The 16358-nt window shown below is 44.0% G+C and overlaps 1 protein-coding gene across 4 annotated transcripts in view; it reads right to left on the minus strand.

Annotated features, from left to right (window-relative positions):
* PIEZO2 (piezo type mechanosensitive ion channel component 2) overlaps window positions 1–16358 on the minus strand; it is a 251246-nt gene that overhangs the window by 133688 nt on the left and 101200 nt on the right. For all 4 annotated transcript variants that reach the window (XM_019986928.2, XM_070778959.1, XM_070778957.1 and 1 more), the window contains exon 4: window positions 854–896. In XM_019986928.2, the coding sequence (XP_019842487.2) occupies window positions 854–896 (43 nt within the window). The remainder of the gene's footprint in view (window positions 1–853; window positions 897–16358) is intronic.

Here is a 16358-nt window from a genome sequence, read left to right on the forward strand (position 1 = left end):
TCCTGTTAAATGTAATGAAATAGTAGCACATTGTAAGCTGTACTCTCCAAAATTCAACTCTTGATTTCATGTGGTGTTTGGAAAGCTAGAGGGCTGTTGACATTCTAATCACTGGACACCATGGCTTTACCTCCTCAAGGCACAGGATTTACATTTAAGTTTTAAGCTAAACATTTTATTCAGAAGTCTTCTGAATGCAAAAATGCTATTATGCTGAAAAGAATCTACCTTTAGAGTAAAAAAATTTTTAATTACTTTTCTGTCTCAATAGCTGTTCCGATGCTGCAAGTTCACTGTGAGATGTTAAATTGTCCGTATGGTGTCATTAGGGCTATACTGAGCCTATCTGCACATTTTCTGATGTTATCATGAGTCAACTTTTTTTCTTTTCAGGACATGCTGGTGCAGAAATGCTTTTAGCTAAGAGTGACATGATCTCAGCCTTTCACTTGGAGCAGATAAGATCAGATAATTTTAATAATTGGGAAGATACCAATATAAATATAAATTTCTCTGTACTAAACCTATAGAACTGAATATAACATATGACATCAGGAAGCAATAAGAAAGTCAACTCTCTTCTCTGCAGTGCCCTAATTCTACAACTTATCTTTCACACTGGTTCATAGTAGAAGAAGCATTTTCACATAAATTGCCCTATTTAATCATCAAATTCAATCTGTGTGCAGGCAAGGATGGTATAAATCAAAGGTTTACTTTACAAGGAAACCGAGGCTCAAAAATGACAACTTACTCAAGGGCACAGTCACTGAAGTAGTGGTGGTGAGATCACCAATGGATAATCAGTGAACTGCTGGAATAAACAGGTCATGAGTAACCAAGCCCAGCTCACCTTTCGAAGCCGATTTGTCGGAAAGTCTTCTCCCAGGTTGAGCCTGCAATGGGAGGAAGGGACACAATTAATGCACATCAAAGACTCAGTTCTGTCCAGATTTATACAACCTAATAGAGATTTGCTTGTACTGATACATGTAAGTGGGGTGACTGTCTTCCCTCTCAGAGACCAGTCTGGGTGAGCACCCCCTGCCATGGACAACACCCATGCCTTCCACTGCTGACACGGCTGCCCATTAATCATCCTCTCAAAGTCTACAGGTGTCCTGAGCAGAAAAATGAGTAACACTCTCCTGTTAAAAATAATGAAATAGTAGCACATTATAAGCTGTACTCTCCAAAATTCAACTTTTAACTTCATGTGGCATTTGGAAAGCTGGAGGACACTCTGATGTTCCAATTCACTGGCCATCATGCCTTTACCTCCTCAATACTGAAGCATGGGATTTATGTTTATTTTTAAAGCTAAACATTTTAATCAGAAGTCTTCTGAATGCAAAAGTGCTGTTTCCAATGACATGATCTGAAGGGTATCCAAGTCCCCAAAAGAAAAGCTGGGTATAAAAATGATTTTCTGTTATTTTTTCATGTTTCTCCTTACACTATAAGCGTGACTATTTTCTGAGTACTTTATATAAAGAAAATGCTCATTTTAATCAAAGACCATGTTAATAAAAGTCTGCATTTATAAGAGTTCAGGGTTCTGCTAAAGAAAATCAACCCTGAATATTCTTTGGAAGGACTGATGCTGAAGCTGAAGCTCCAACACTTTGGTCACCTGATGCAAAAAGCCAACTCACTGGAAAATATCTTGATGCTGGGAAAGACTGAGGGTGAAGGAGAAGGGGATGACAGAGGATGAGATGGTTGGATGGCATCACTGACTCAATGGACATGAGTTTGAGCAAACTCTGGGAGGTGGTGAAGGACAGGGAAGCCCAGCGTGCTGCAGTCCATGGGGTCACAAAGAATCAGACACAAATTAGCAGCTGAAGAACAACAGGGGTTCTGCTCAGCCACACTTTCACATTTTCCCAATGCATTGTCTGGGGCAACAATAACTGGACTTCAGTAACTGTTCGAGTTATCACCTCTGCTCGCCTCCCAGACCTAAATCCATGAGCTGTGTCATGTACTAGTTGCTTTAATAATCACAGAAGATAATCACCACCTTTCCATACAATTTGGTCCTGCAAATAGGAAGTGGAATGTTCAGCACTGGGTCTCCAGAGGCAGCTAAGAAGTTACACTGCTTCTTTTCCTCAAGTCTAAATAAACCAAGAGGGCATTTAGTTTTCTTTCTAGAGAACTCTCCCCCCAGCACTTTATTCTCAGGTGGCCACTCAGTGCCTCCAGGGCATTAGACAGGATGGTTTCCAAGCTAGTCTAAGTGGGTATCTCACTAAGGGACTTGAGTTCATACTACTTCATTATGATAGAGCATTTTCAATAACTGCTATAAATGATGCAGGATAAATTTGGGATCTGAACTATACACACCTGCATCCACACACAAATTTAAAGCAGATTCAGATTTATCTCCTCAGATGAAGTTACTCTTGCCCAAGTGAATTCCAACAGACTTTGCTGAGTAGGAGGAAAGCCGTGGAATTTTCGTTAAGCAGTCCAGGAATTTCTCATGGCCTGGGGGAGTGGGCCCCATAAGAATGTCATGTGTCCTGTGAGTCACGTGCTAGACAGTGGAGATTCCAGGCTCAGGAATTCTTGGACGACAGTTATCCTGCCCTTAAGATGCTAGCCATTAAGATGCTGGTCAAAAATTATAACCTGAATCAGAAACCACGCTGAATTTCAGGGGAGCTGGCAACAGCCTGGCCGAGACTCAGGTGGGAGAGATGAAGAACCTTGTGCCAAGTGAGAAGCAGACAGTCTGTGCTGGACCCAGTGGGGAGGGTCGCAGTGGGAGCCAGGGTAGGGAGGCATTCAGATGCTATTCTCCTTGACTTTCCTTGCTTTCATTGAGAAACAAGCCACCTTTAAAATTTTTCCACATTTCCATTTTTCCCCCTAGGTAGTCTCAGTGCATTCCTATATTGATTTTTTAAAAATAGACTCAATTTATTATCAAAGTAAAATAAAAATAAGTGACTTTGCTCTATTGTACTATCAGGCTTTTAAAACATGGCAATTTAAGTAAGAAATAAGTTTCATATTTCTGAGAGAAATAAACTTATTCAAAAGGTTAGAATAAGGTAAAAGTTTTGGGGACAAGACTTCTAGTGCTCCTTAAAATAAACATTATTAACCCACTCAACCAAGCACGGTGGAGATGGGGGAGCACACTTTTCTTCATCACTAGAAGTCAACTTAATTAGTAATTTGAGCATCCTACATACCATAGACACTCATCATTGTCTGCTGGTGATCCCCTACTAAGCACCTTAATATGTTAGGTATGGGACTGAATATATGAAAATATGGTTTTTGCCCTCAAATACCACATACTCCAGAGGTTTGGGCTTTTGTGTCTTTTGTGAGCACAGTCACGAGGGAACGAGAAACACACAATAAATGGAACAGACGTGTCCAGATCCTTTGGCACCAAGCATATTTTTGACAGCCCATTATTCAGTTGCTGGGGAATTCTTTTAAAGCCATTCCCCGTGTTTTACATGGTAAAGCAATATTATTCTCCTATGCCAGAAAAGTCCAACACGGAGAGAAAAGTAGGAAAAACAAAGTCGCTGGCAGACTGCCTTGATTCAACACTTTTAAAAATGAGATTTATAATATGGAGCAGTCTAGAACACGTTACCATCTTCAGGTGAAAGCAAAGGACAGCAAAAACAACAGGAAAGGAAAATACAGCAGAGATATGGATACAGTTCACAAGAGGGGGTGTTCCTATCCAATTTAGATGAAGTAGTTAGAAATAATGCATTGCAGTTCTTCACTTGTAAAAACTGGTTACCAAAGGGGAAAGGTGAGAGGGGAGGGATGCATTAGGAGTTTGGGATGAACATATACAAACTACTGTATATAGAATAGACAACCAGCAAGGACCTGCTATATAGCACAGGGAACTCTGCTCAATATTCTGTAATAACCTGTAAGAGAAAAGAATCTGAAAGAGTATCTGCATATATGCCTATAACGAATCATTTTCCTGTGTACTTGAAACTAACACAACATTGTAAATCAACTATAACTCAATTTTTAAAAACCCATCAGGTTACACTCACACCTCATTAGGTGCCAACTTCATACATATTAGTTCATTTAATCCGTGAGGTCAGTACCACTAACTCCCTGCTTTCAGGTGATCAGCTGAGGGGGGCAGACCCCAGATCCAGCACCATATTTATCTCCCTCCCTCACTGCTCTGTCCGGCATGGGGTTCTGTCCTCGTCTCTCCTTCCTTCTTCCTTTTCCTCTCCTTTTTGTCCTTCCTATCATTTGTCTCTTGCCACAATCTGGCTACAATGTGAGATTCCAAATGTTTTATTTTTAGCTCCATAAAGTTTTGTGTGTCTGGTTATTAACTTGAGAAGCATGAAGTGTCTACAGCAGACATTCTACAGCATCCAGCCCTCCTCCATCAGCGGGACCAGTGAGCTACTCCTGCGGGAATTTTGTTAGACACGCAGGACGCCCCGCAGGAGCTCAGTCCACACAAAAACACTGAGACTCGTACCCCAGACACGTGGAGTAGGGCTGCTTGTTCTTTATTTTGTCTGATTTTTCTGCAGTAGTGGTTGAAAACTGAAGGACTTTGCCTGCTACTTGAACCCAGACAGCTGAGTTCTCCCAGCCCTGCCTCTGGTCTGTATTTTTTTTTTTTTTAAACAAATTACCCTGGGGTCTTTACAACACTAGGGGGTTTTCCAAAGCTCCCATTCAGTTTTTAATTTCATTTTTTCATAAACGTTATTCAAAAGTGTAAAAATTTCTATCTTTATGTTGTAGATTAGTTACTCACTTTGTTATGTTTCCCCACTGATTACTTTTATCAATCATTTAAAATCAACTTGTTACTCAATCTCTAACACAAAAAATGTAACTTGGTTTTTCCTATAAGTTTCAAAATGCAATTAGAAAACTGGTGGTCAAACAAGGCACCGATTTTCTCCTAATTGAATAGTCCTACACCAAGTATGTCCCAGACGTTAACAGCCGCTTGAACTTGGACCTGCACCTCTGCTTTTTTCAAAATAATTAGCAGAAAAGGACTAATAATTCATGGAAGTGGTAGATTTTTTGCCAGCATATTCCTATAAAAATGGAAGCATTTTCATATATCATAAGAACTGCCAGACAGCTGAACATGGGACCTGGCACAGAAATTGGTGACAGAACACTCAAATACCAGGAAATTATATCACTTATGAGTTTTCTTCATTGACATTATTTTTAACTCTTTAAAGGAAAAGTTTTCCCTATCCAATCAAAGAATCAAGATTCTACCACACATTGAACGCTGGACAGGATGTGAAATTCTAAGAGGAAAATGGAATCTTCTCAGTTGATTAGGAGTGACATTTTACTCTGCAAGTGTGAAGAGGTTCTTGTGTTGAATTGTGCCTGAGCTCCATCAAACCACAGAAATGGAAGCTCCGATGGGTGGTGTGTACACACGTGATGCACTTTTCGCAGACAAGGAGCAACTTCAGCTTTTTGGATGAAATGGTGAGGTCTGCAAAATTTTCTGAGTCCTAATTTCCAGAAGATATTTATCATTAGGGGATTAAAAGTAACTGTAAAAGATAAGGAAAAGGAAAAAAATTCTTTACCACTCCTTAATTAACACTTTTTAAAAATACTAAATGACCTATACAGGTATAGTTTTTAAAGATCATTTTTGCCTTTACCTAATACTCTTGCTTTGTAATGTCCATTACTCCCTGCTCTGACCTTTAGTATCTATATGACACTGCTTTAGTCATAATGTAACTCTTTCCATGTCAATAAATATGGGCCCCTTGATCAATTTAATGTACATAGAGTGTTACATAATTTAATAAACTGCGAATTCCTTATCAATTTCTGGTGCTATATAAATTATACCTACATTTTTGCTATTACATATAACAATGTTTTGAACACCTCTTACATATATCTTTGAACATCTATTCAGTTATTTAAGATAAATTTCTCAAAGTAGACCTATTGCACTGTGATGTATCATATGTAAAATTTTGGTTAACGCTATAAAAGTTTTTACCCTCAAATTTTATTCAAATATATATACTTGACTTAATTGTTTTATGGATCTTTTTGTCTCTAATAAGACATTTTCTTTGAATTTATATTTTCAGAAATAAGAACAAATTAAACAAACATTCTTAGGTTTGTACACAATGTCAGTATTTTCTTTTGTGAACTTTCTTTTGCTGAGTTTGCTGCGCAGCCTCAGGGATGGGGTCTCAGGCCTTCGAAGTCCAGGGTCACATGCAGGGGAGGGAGGCAGGCTGCACACTCCCAGGTGTCTCATCTGGGCATCCCCATCAGGCCTCACTTCTGGTTCCCAGTAATGATCTGATCCACCCTTTAACACTCTCAGAAGTCAGGATCTTTTCTTTTTTGCTTTTGGGCTTCCCAGATGGTGCTAGTGGTCAAGAACTCACCTGCCAACACAGGATAGATCCCTGGGTGGGGAAGATACCCTGGAGAAGGAAATGGTAACCCACTGCAGTATTCTTGCCTGGAGAATCCCATGGACAGAGGAGCCTGGCGAGCTACGGTCCATAGGGGTGCACAGAGTTGAACACGACTGAAACCCCTTAGCCATGCATGCACTTCTTTAGACAGACTCTTCTGAAGTGCAAGTTCTTGGCCCCAAAAGACATCCATGGAGAGCCCTGTTCTCCGCCCAGAACCCTAAGTTTGTTCAGATGAGGAGACTCATGGGGAGTTTCAAGCCTCAGATGGGTTGAGGGTGCGGGGGGTGGGGGAGTCCTCTCTCTCCCCGCAGGCTCACAGAGAGGCTGATGTAACAGTCCTGGGATAGGCAAGCGTCTTCTCCAAAATCATGCTCCTTACTGATAAATATTGCTGACATTACAGGCACATATAAGAATGTCTGACTAATCTCCTGGCACAGAGCACAATCCCTGAGCTTGAAATGTGAAGCAGCTGAAAAGCCATCAGTCAGCTTTTAAAGATGCAGCAAGTACCCGCCTTTGAAAAAGTCTCTCCATACTGTGCTTTCAAACACGAAGTGTCTGGTGGCACCTGACACAAAGGCTGAAGCATTCTTGGACTCACAACAGAAGCCCCCTCTCTGTGCTTTTCCAGGAATCCAGATGGACACTGTTCATGGCAGACAGAAGCTTGTCTGGGCGCTGATAACTCTAGCAGGCGGGCTCCTTCACTTTATTTTGTCCTCTCTCTGCTTTTGGTCAAAGTGAGACATAAAAACTGCATTTCTAGGGGAATAAAACATTTATGATGAGGGCGGGCAACCCAAAGAACTCAGACATGGGTAATGTATATAGTCTGGGGGGTTCAGACCTTTAGGAGTCCCTCCTTGATTGCCATTCCCTCCCTTCCCGTGGAGGCAGGGTCCCTAATGCAGTCCCTTGGAAGTGACCTCCAAGGGGAGGAAGTGGGGACCCAGGCGGATGGTTAGGAAAGGAGACAGGATACCCCCCGCCACCCTCCCAGGCCTTGGGCTTTGAAACAAACACCAGTGTTTCCTTCAACAGACAGGCAGAGGAAGGCTAGGACGGGAAATGGAATGTCTACAAAGCAGAGGAGGGTGGTGAGCTCTGCTTGGGGGTGCAGGCTGACAAAGGGAAGTCCTGAGCATGGCCACAGACTGCTCCTGAGGGGAAGAGAAGCAGGCGATGGGCTGCTGGCAGGGCACGTGCACTGTTCCTGTCGTGACATCTCAGGAATGAGGTACACATGCCCACCGGGTCCCTGCGTCCCCAGTTCTCTGCCTCACATGTGATCCTCACTCCCCTTCACAGGAGAAGGAGCCAGAGTTTTAGATTTTCAATCCCGCATCCTTACAACACTATACATAAACAATGAAAGGGCTTCCCTGGTGGCTCAGACAGTACAGAATCTGCCTGAAATGCAGGAGACCCGGGTTTGATCCCTGGGTTAGGAAGATTTCCCTGGAGAAGGAAATGGCAACCCACTCCAGTATTCTTGCCTGGAGAATCCCATGGACAGAGGAGCCTGGTGGGCTACAGTCCATGGGGTCATAAAAAGTCAGACACGACTGAGCACTAACAGTTCCACTTCACTTTCAAACAATGAAAAGGGGGTGTTGCAAATGGAAAAAATGTGATGAACTCGGAGTAGGTGGTTCAGTCAGCACAGCCCCCGATCTGAACTCGGTTACATCCGGGTCCACGGAGCTGGCTTGACAAGAGCCGAGAGAGCCTGGTGATTCTTAGCAACCCGAAGAGATCCGGGGCCACCGTCCTACGAGCTGCCTCACTTCACAGGCCAGAACATCTCTTCCCAGTTGTGGTTCAAAGTGCAGGAACATTTGGAAAGAGCTGTGAAACCTTTGAGGGTTTCCCAGGTGGTGCTAGCTGTAAAAAACCAATGCAGGAGACATAAGAGACGCGGGTTCGATCCCTGGGTTGGGAAGATCCCCTGGAGAAGGGCATGGCAACCTACAGTATTCTTGCCTGGAGAATCCCATGGACAGAGAAGCCTGGTGGGCTACAATCCATGGGGTCGCAAAGAATCGGACATGACTGAGCAACTTAGCAAGCACATGAAACATTTGGGCATGTCTGGCCCCTTCCTATCCGTGAGAAACTTATAGCACTTCACCTTCATCCCTGCTTAATGATTTAATTCGGATGCATTAACAGAGAGAGGGAAAAAAGAGTCCTGGTTTGTCTTTGTGCTGGCTCAAGATTTACAGAACTTTCAGAGGCTTTGGCTGACTGCAGCCTCCCAGCTGCTGCTGAAAAGGTCTTTGTGTAAACACCCCCGGCAGTAACCACAGCTGCAGCGCACGGCAGAGCCACAGAAAAAACCCCTGTTTATGTGACGAGCTGGAGTGTCTTGCCTCAGCGCCCTGCTGAGATGCAGGCTCCGTAGAAGAAACCAGGTGATGGGGATGTTCCTAAGTGATGCTGATGCCCTGGTCTGTGTGATGGGGACCCGTCATTATCCTGTGTTTACTGGAGTCCAGAGTGGTGCAGAGTCACCCCAGGGGCAAAGGCATCCTGGATGGTCTTGACAGGATTCCTATGCCTTTTCCTGGACCTTCAAGGAAGGCTGGAGAGTCTGAACAAAAGAGAAACAGCTCTTCCTGACTGCTCGCTGTGAACCGTAATTTTGCATTTCCGAAGTTTCACATTTGGGAGCCATTTCAAACGAGGCACAAGCAGGAAACTGGGCTCATACACTCGTATCTCACCTTTGAGAGTCTGGGAAAAAGAGGGTCCAAGGTGGGTTGGGAGAAGAAAGGGCTCTCACCCCGCTTTTGGCCCCATTTACAACCAGCCCTCATAGGAGAGGCTGCTGTTCCCACCCACAGATTATTTTATTTTATGGAAGTATATTTGATTTACAATATCGTGTTAGCTTCAGGCGTAAAGCAGAGTGACTCAGTAATACATATATACATATTCTTTCTCAGATTCTTTTCCCTTATGTTGTTGTTGCTGTTGTTCAGTCGCTAAGTTGTGTCCATGTCTGACTCTCTGCAAACCCATGGACTGCAGCACGCCAAGCGTCTCTGTCCTCCACTATCTCTGGAAGTTTGCTCAAATTCGTGTCCATTGAGTCAGTGATGCTATCTAACCATCTCATCCTCTGCTGCCCCCTTCTCCTTTTGCCTTCAATCTTTCCGAGCATCAGGGTCTTTTCCAGTGAGTTGGCTCTTCACGTCAGGTGGCCAAAGTTGCTTCAACTTCAGCAACAGTCCTTCCAATGCATATTCAGAGTTGATTTCCTTTAGGATTGACTGCTTTGATCTCCTTGCAGTCCATGTGGCTACCCCTTGGCAAACCCTACGATATCTCCTTAAACAAAGAACTAGCAAGATGATAGACGTGTTTATACCTTTTAATATTTACAACTAAAAATGTCTTCCAAAATCCCATTAATTTACAACTTGAAACTTATGAAACTGATATAGTGGACTGCTTTTGCTTATAAAAGCCATTTCATAGGATGCGTCCCTGGTGACTCAGATGGTGAAGAATCTGCCGGTAATGCAGGAGACCCGGGTTTGATCCATGGGTCAGGAAGATCCCCTGGAGAAGGGCATGGCTACCCATTCCACTATTCTTTCCTGTAGAATCCCATGGACAGAAGAGCCTGGTGGGCTACAGTCCATGGGGTCACAAGAGTCAGACAGGACTGAGGACTAAGCACATAGGACTCAACATACCAGAAGCACATTTTTTAAAGACCCTTAGTAGCTGCACTTCATTACTTTAACTGAGCATGCGGAAAGTGTGGAAGGAGCAGCTGCTGCAGCTGAGCACATTTCAGGCCCTGAGTAAAAACCTGGGAGCAGAGCGTCCATGGTCTGTGCCCGCCTGCGGTGTATAGTCTAGGGCCGAAGAGAAGCAACAAGGACAGCAATGTGATTAAAAGTTACAGCAAAGTTTTAAGAAGTAAAAGAAAGGAGAAGAATGCTTCGAACTAAGAGGTGAGGGGGTGGTCACCTGGAGTCACAGTCGACTGTCCACACAAAGCTCTCAGCCCACACTAATCTGGGACCAGATGCCACGTTCCAGGACTCACAACTTTCCTAACACTTTGGAGGACGGGGTTGGTAGTATGTCCTAATGGGAAGTGATTCACTTAACACAGCATCTTAGAAACCCCCTCTTCCTCACATTAGCCCAGGCTCAGGTCCTTGGAGAGGCCCCAGTCACTCTCTGAGAAGGAGAAGCAGGGTTCTGCGCCATGACTCAGTGCTGGGGGCTGGCGCTGGCCCTTCAGCAGCTTCCGGGAGGAGGGAAAAATGATGCTCGCTCCCCTGCAGCAGAAAGGCCTCACCTCACTTTCTGTCCGAGCAGTTTTAGGATCTGCTGCTGCTGCTGTTAAGTCGCTTCAGTCGTGTCTGACTCTGTGAGACCCCACCGTCCCTGGGATTCTCCAGGCAAGAACACTGGAGTGGGTTGCCATTTCCTTCTCCAATGCAGGAAAGTGAAAAGTGAAAGTGAAGTCACTCAGTCCTGTCCGACTCTTCGAGACCCCATGGACTGCAGCCTACCAGGCTCCTCCGTCCACGGGAGTTTCCAGGCAAGAGTACCGGAGTGGGGTGCCATTGCCTTCTCCAGTTTTAGGATCAATTCCTCAATTGCAATGCCTCTATTCTTTTTTTTTTTAAGAAAGTCATGCAAACTTTACAGCTCATAAACCTTCATTGGATTTATAAAGGTGGAGCTGGCTTTGGAATGTCTCCTGGAGCTTGTTCTCATGAAACTGCTTTTTAGCACACTCCTCAAAAGAGAAAGAAAGAATCCTAGAAGGGAGGTTCAGAAGTGTTCAGACTGAAATGCGCTCTCAGTGCAATGCTGCTGTTGTCAAAATCCTGGCCTTCGTTGTCTCCTCCTTTCTGCTGATGTGTGGGCTGGCTAACTTTCCTGGCTGGGGGAAGTTCAAGGTCTGGCATCAAAACTGTAAGATTTTTGCCAAGACTAAAATACCTGGGGCTCGAATTTCAGCCCCTGAACTTAGGAAGGAAGCTGTCCAATGTCATCACTTCAGGCCAGCAATCAGCAACTTGACCCACAGAACATACCTGTGCTGGAGATAAGAGAAGCCAAACGCTGCAGCCGGGTCCCACCAGGCTCTGCTCAAAGGGTTGTGTGCACACAAGTCAACAGAGCTCCCATCCGTGGGGAACCTGCCCCAGCAGCCCCCTGCCCAGCAAGGCCTCCTCTCCAGCACTGCACCCTACCCCAGCCCTGCTTCATAAACCTCCCCCTCCCCGACCCTGGGACTGCCTTCTCCTCTACATCCTGGAGACCTGGGCTGCTTTTAAGCTTGTTTAAAGATCCATTGTAGCCTACTCTGCTTTCTTTACAATGAGAACTCCTAAAGCAGACTATCCAGCTTAGTGGCAGCAAGAGAAGTGGATGTTTAGTTTATGAAAAGCAAACTAGTTGCTAGAAAATGACACGTAACAACCAGGAGATGGCACGGAATTAAACACATCTCCTCGAAGTAGGTGAGTGGAGCCACCTATGCCAGGGGCTCTCAGGTGGGTAAACAGAGGGACACCCCAAAGTGTGGAGTACCTGAGGGGTCTTGGGGTTCTTCACGAACGCACACAAGAAGGCATAATGGACTCTTCTCTGGTTTTGAGTTTGGCTTCTGGACAGAGGCATTCTGACCTTTCAGAAGTGCACTCCCCCACCAGCTGTGCAATGACAGCACCTTCCTGTTCTGAGCCTGTGAGCTTTCTGTCAGGAGAAAGGGGCCAGAGCCACCCCACGCCGAGGCTGGGAGGAGACAGGTGACCGAGAATTCTGGCAGATTTTGGCTAAACTGTTTAGTTGCTCAGTTGTGTCTGACTCTTTGCGACCTCATGGACTGTAGCCCGCCAGGCTCCTCTGCCCATGGGATTCTCCAGCAAGAATACTGGAGTGGGTTGTCATTTCTTTCTCCAGGGGATCTTCCCAACCCAAGGATCAAACCCGCATCTCCTGCATTGCAGGCAGATTCTTTACCATCTGAAACACCAACTTAATCTGAAAAATAGCACTTAAAGATCTCATTTTATATTTTTATATTCATTTCATATTCAATTCCACTTTATAATTGACCAAGACAGGAAGCAGGGCATCACCGGAGTAATAGAAAGAGCAAATCTGGGGTTGGAAGACTCATGGACTATGAACTTGTAAACTTGACCCTTGGCCTCAGCTTTCTCATCTGTAAAATGGGTTTAATAATACCTGCCTCATGTGGTTCTTAGCATTAAATTGAAATAATACTGGGACGCATGCTTTGCAAAGAGCCCAGTACTACAAAAAGCTAACATATTAGGCATCTAATAGATATTAATAGCAGCAAGGTCTGACCACAGGCAAACACCCATTTTAAGCTCTGACTTGTGCCAAAAATCCAGGGCCAGACAGAGGAAGGAAAGGCCCATAAATCAAACAGTCCCCTTAAGAAGCATCCTTAGGAAGTCAGCAAAGACTTGAACATTTTTAGCTTCCAGTTAAATGAGCACTGAACAACTCCAGAAGAGTGCTAGAAATCAATTACTTAGACTTGAATAAAATACATTGTTCTAATAGACAATAATGAACTTATTGAAAGATTCCTCTTAACCAGAAAAGAGGATACTCAGTGCATTTTAAAAATGAATTAATAGGTGAATTCATTTTATAAGTTAAGGTGATTTTCTAGAAGGAAATTTCCATAAAAGAGACAGCTAGGTAATGGTTATTCACACTTCAAAAGCAGGCTTACATTATTTTAAAAAACTTTTTAAATTGAAGCATAGTTAACTTCCAATGTTGTGTTAGTTTCAAGTGTACACCAAAGTTACACACACATATGTGTATATTCTTTTTCAGATTCGTTTCCATTATATGTTATTACAAGATGTTGAGTAGAGTTCCCTGTGCTATACAGTAGGTCCTTGTTTAGCTATTTTTATATACAGTAGTCTCTATATGTTAATCCCAACCTTCTAATTTATCCCCCACCCTTTTTCCCCCTGGTAACCATAAATTTGTTTTCTGTGTCTGTGAGTCTATTTTTATTTCATAAATAAATAAGTTCATTTTATCATTTTTTTTTAGATTCCACATACAAGTGATATCATATATTTGTCTTTGTCAACATGGTTTCAAGAGAAGACTCTATAAAAAGTGAGAGATTTAGCAAATATTATAGGCTGCAGCAAAACTTTAATTCCCATGGATGCCTGTGCATTATGACCTTAGAAAAGCTGAGATGGACAGTGACAACCCAGGAAGAACGTACATCACACACCACAAAAGTGACAGCCGTCTAACAGGAAGGGTGACCGTAGGCAGAGACTCTGTTTCGGATGCTAAGGGTGCTTCTTAGCGCTAAGGGATGCTAAGGCCTGGGAGACGTGTGCATGTCAGCTGACTCCCAGCTGGACCCCAGGCCACAGTTGTCCTCTTCAGAGACACAGCCTCCAGGGGTTGTTGGCCAGCTTCTCCAACAGGGAGGACCCCCGGAAGGGGCTACAATGCAAATCTATTCACCACCACACTGAACGTAGATGATCTCAAGATTGCAAGGGGTACACTTAACACCTTTGAGATACAGGCAGTGTTTTAGCTGTATTGCTAATCTCTGCACTTTTAACATGATTCCAACATATACTAAAAATTAAAATATACATAGAAGTGTTTACAGAATCTCTACAGTATTAAGAATCACTGTAATAATGGTCATGCACACACAAATGAGCTACTCTGATATTCTGACTGATAACTCTTCATTTATCACAGAGACGAGTTATTATTAATTTTGTTAAATTATAACACCAAGAGATGTATCCTCAAGAAAACCTGTGATGTATGTTTTTTGATTAATGCAATCTTTGAATACCAGCAAATGTCAGATAATCCTAGTAAAAGCTGATCTGGTCCTCCAGTTGTATTGATGATGTTTTTTATCTATTTTTTAAAATTTTAATTGGAGGCTAATTACTTTACAACATTGTGGTGGTTTTTGCCATACATTCACATGAATCAGCCATGGGTGTACATGTGTTCCCCATCCTGAACCCCCCTCCCACCTCCCTCCCCATCTCATCCCTCAGGGTCATCCCAGTGCACCAGCCCTGAGCACCCTGTCTAATGCATGGTATCGATGATGTTTTAAGATTGAAACATTTTTTTGTCTTCTTGATTGGAATGGGTTCCAAAAGTGTGTTCATTGGAGAAGGTGAGAAATGGAAGGCAATGGCACCCTACTCCAGTACTCTTGCCTGGAAAATCCCATGGACGGAGGAGCCTGGTAGGCTGCAGTCCATGGGGTCTCGAAGAGTCGGACAGGACTGAGTGACTTCACTTTCACTTTTCACTTTCCTGCATTGGAGAAGGAAATGGCAACCCACTCCAGGGTTCTTGCCTGGAGAATCCCAGGGACAGGGGAGCCTGGTGGGCTGCCATCTATGGGGTCTCGCAGAGTCGGACACGACTGAAGTGACTTAGCAGCAGCAGCAGTATGGTACAGACCAGAAATACTCAGAGTGGGGTGCGGACCGTGTATCTCCCAAAGAGGGAAATAACCCGAATCAGCTATAAGATACTGGTTGATTCTTTATCCAAACTCTCACGTCATTTCCCAGTAATAATTCACAAGATGTGATCCTCTCTGACAACTTTCACTTATGGAGAATCTGACTCTACATCTTCTTTTATAACGTATATGTGTGTGCACAAGCGTGTGTTCACATGTGTGTTACAGAACTACGAAGCATGCAAATACACCAAGTGGTATGGCTTGGATAGACATGTGCAGATGTTTAGCTCCCTCCATGATAGGATCTGAGGGTGTTACAGCCTGTTTGTAAAAATCAGCTTCTTAGAATCATGTTGATTATATTCCAGCACCTATACCTGCTCCAGAAAACAGACTATCTCCATCTCAACGCAAGGCCAAGCAGCCTTTAAGAAAGCTTAAAGGCTGAGTAACGGAACTCTGAGTGTTAACCCAGAGATCATCATTTATTGGTTGACAGAAATGGTAGTTAGATCTATTTTGAGATAAAATTTCCCAGGAAGCAGCAACCTAAGTTTTAATCCCCCCCACCCCTCACTGGCTAATGACTGAGAAATAAGAAACTTTTTTTTCTCATTTCCTCCCACTTTGTAGCCGCCTGAATCGATACTAATGCAGGATATGGGTGAGAGTCCATGTAGCTTTGCCCTTCACATCAGCAAGCCTCCAGGAACAAGAAAAACCAAGCAAATGCCATCAATAACAACCTAAATATGCTGGAAATCATGTTTAAAAAGTGAGGCCGGACAAGAACTTTCTGTAGCTAGAGGTGTCCTTCCTCCAGCACTCTCCCTAAAGGCCAGCCAAGAATTCTCCAGAACCTCATTCCCACCCCTTTGTCCACAATCGTAGGGCAGGACGGCTCCAGGAGGAGAGGGAGCCATCCGGCCGGGGGCCCCGCAGTGACCTGCCCTCCGCCTCCCTGCTCCACCCAAAGGGGAGGTCTCAGAACAGGGCTGAGCGTGCTCGCGACACCAGCCAGAGCAGCAGAAAAACTGCCACCTCCGAACCACTAACAGGGCCAGCTTGTGCAACACAGCAGGTGAGGAGGCGTTTTTCCTCCCAGGACTCAAACAGAACATCGTCACAGACTCAGAACAGGATGGAAACCATGCAGGTGGACAGCCACTCGCCAACCCAACACTGTTACGTCTTCAACTATTTTTTTCAACTAAGGAGCAGGTCGTGTGAATTACTGGAAATGCGTCTTTACCTATGACCAGTACCCTGATAACACCCTCATCTGTGTTGCCAAGAGAATGTCCTTCCTGAACTATAGATCCATTTACACAATAACCTACTGGACAGTTCCTCTTACAGCTACACAGATG

Source organism: Bos indicus, chromosome 24 (genome assembly GCF_029378745.1).
Source record: "Bos indicus isolate NIAB-ARS_2022 breed Sahiwal x Tharparkar chromosome 24, NIAB-ARS_B.indTharparkar_mat_pri_1.0, whole genome shotgun sequence".
NCBI classification, from domain to species: Eukaryota; Metazoa; Chordata; class Mammalia; order Artiodactyla; family Bovidae; genus Bos; species Bos indicus.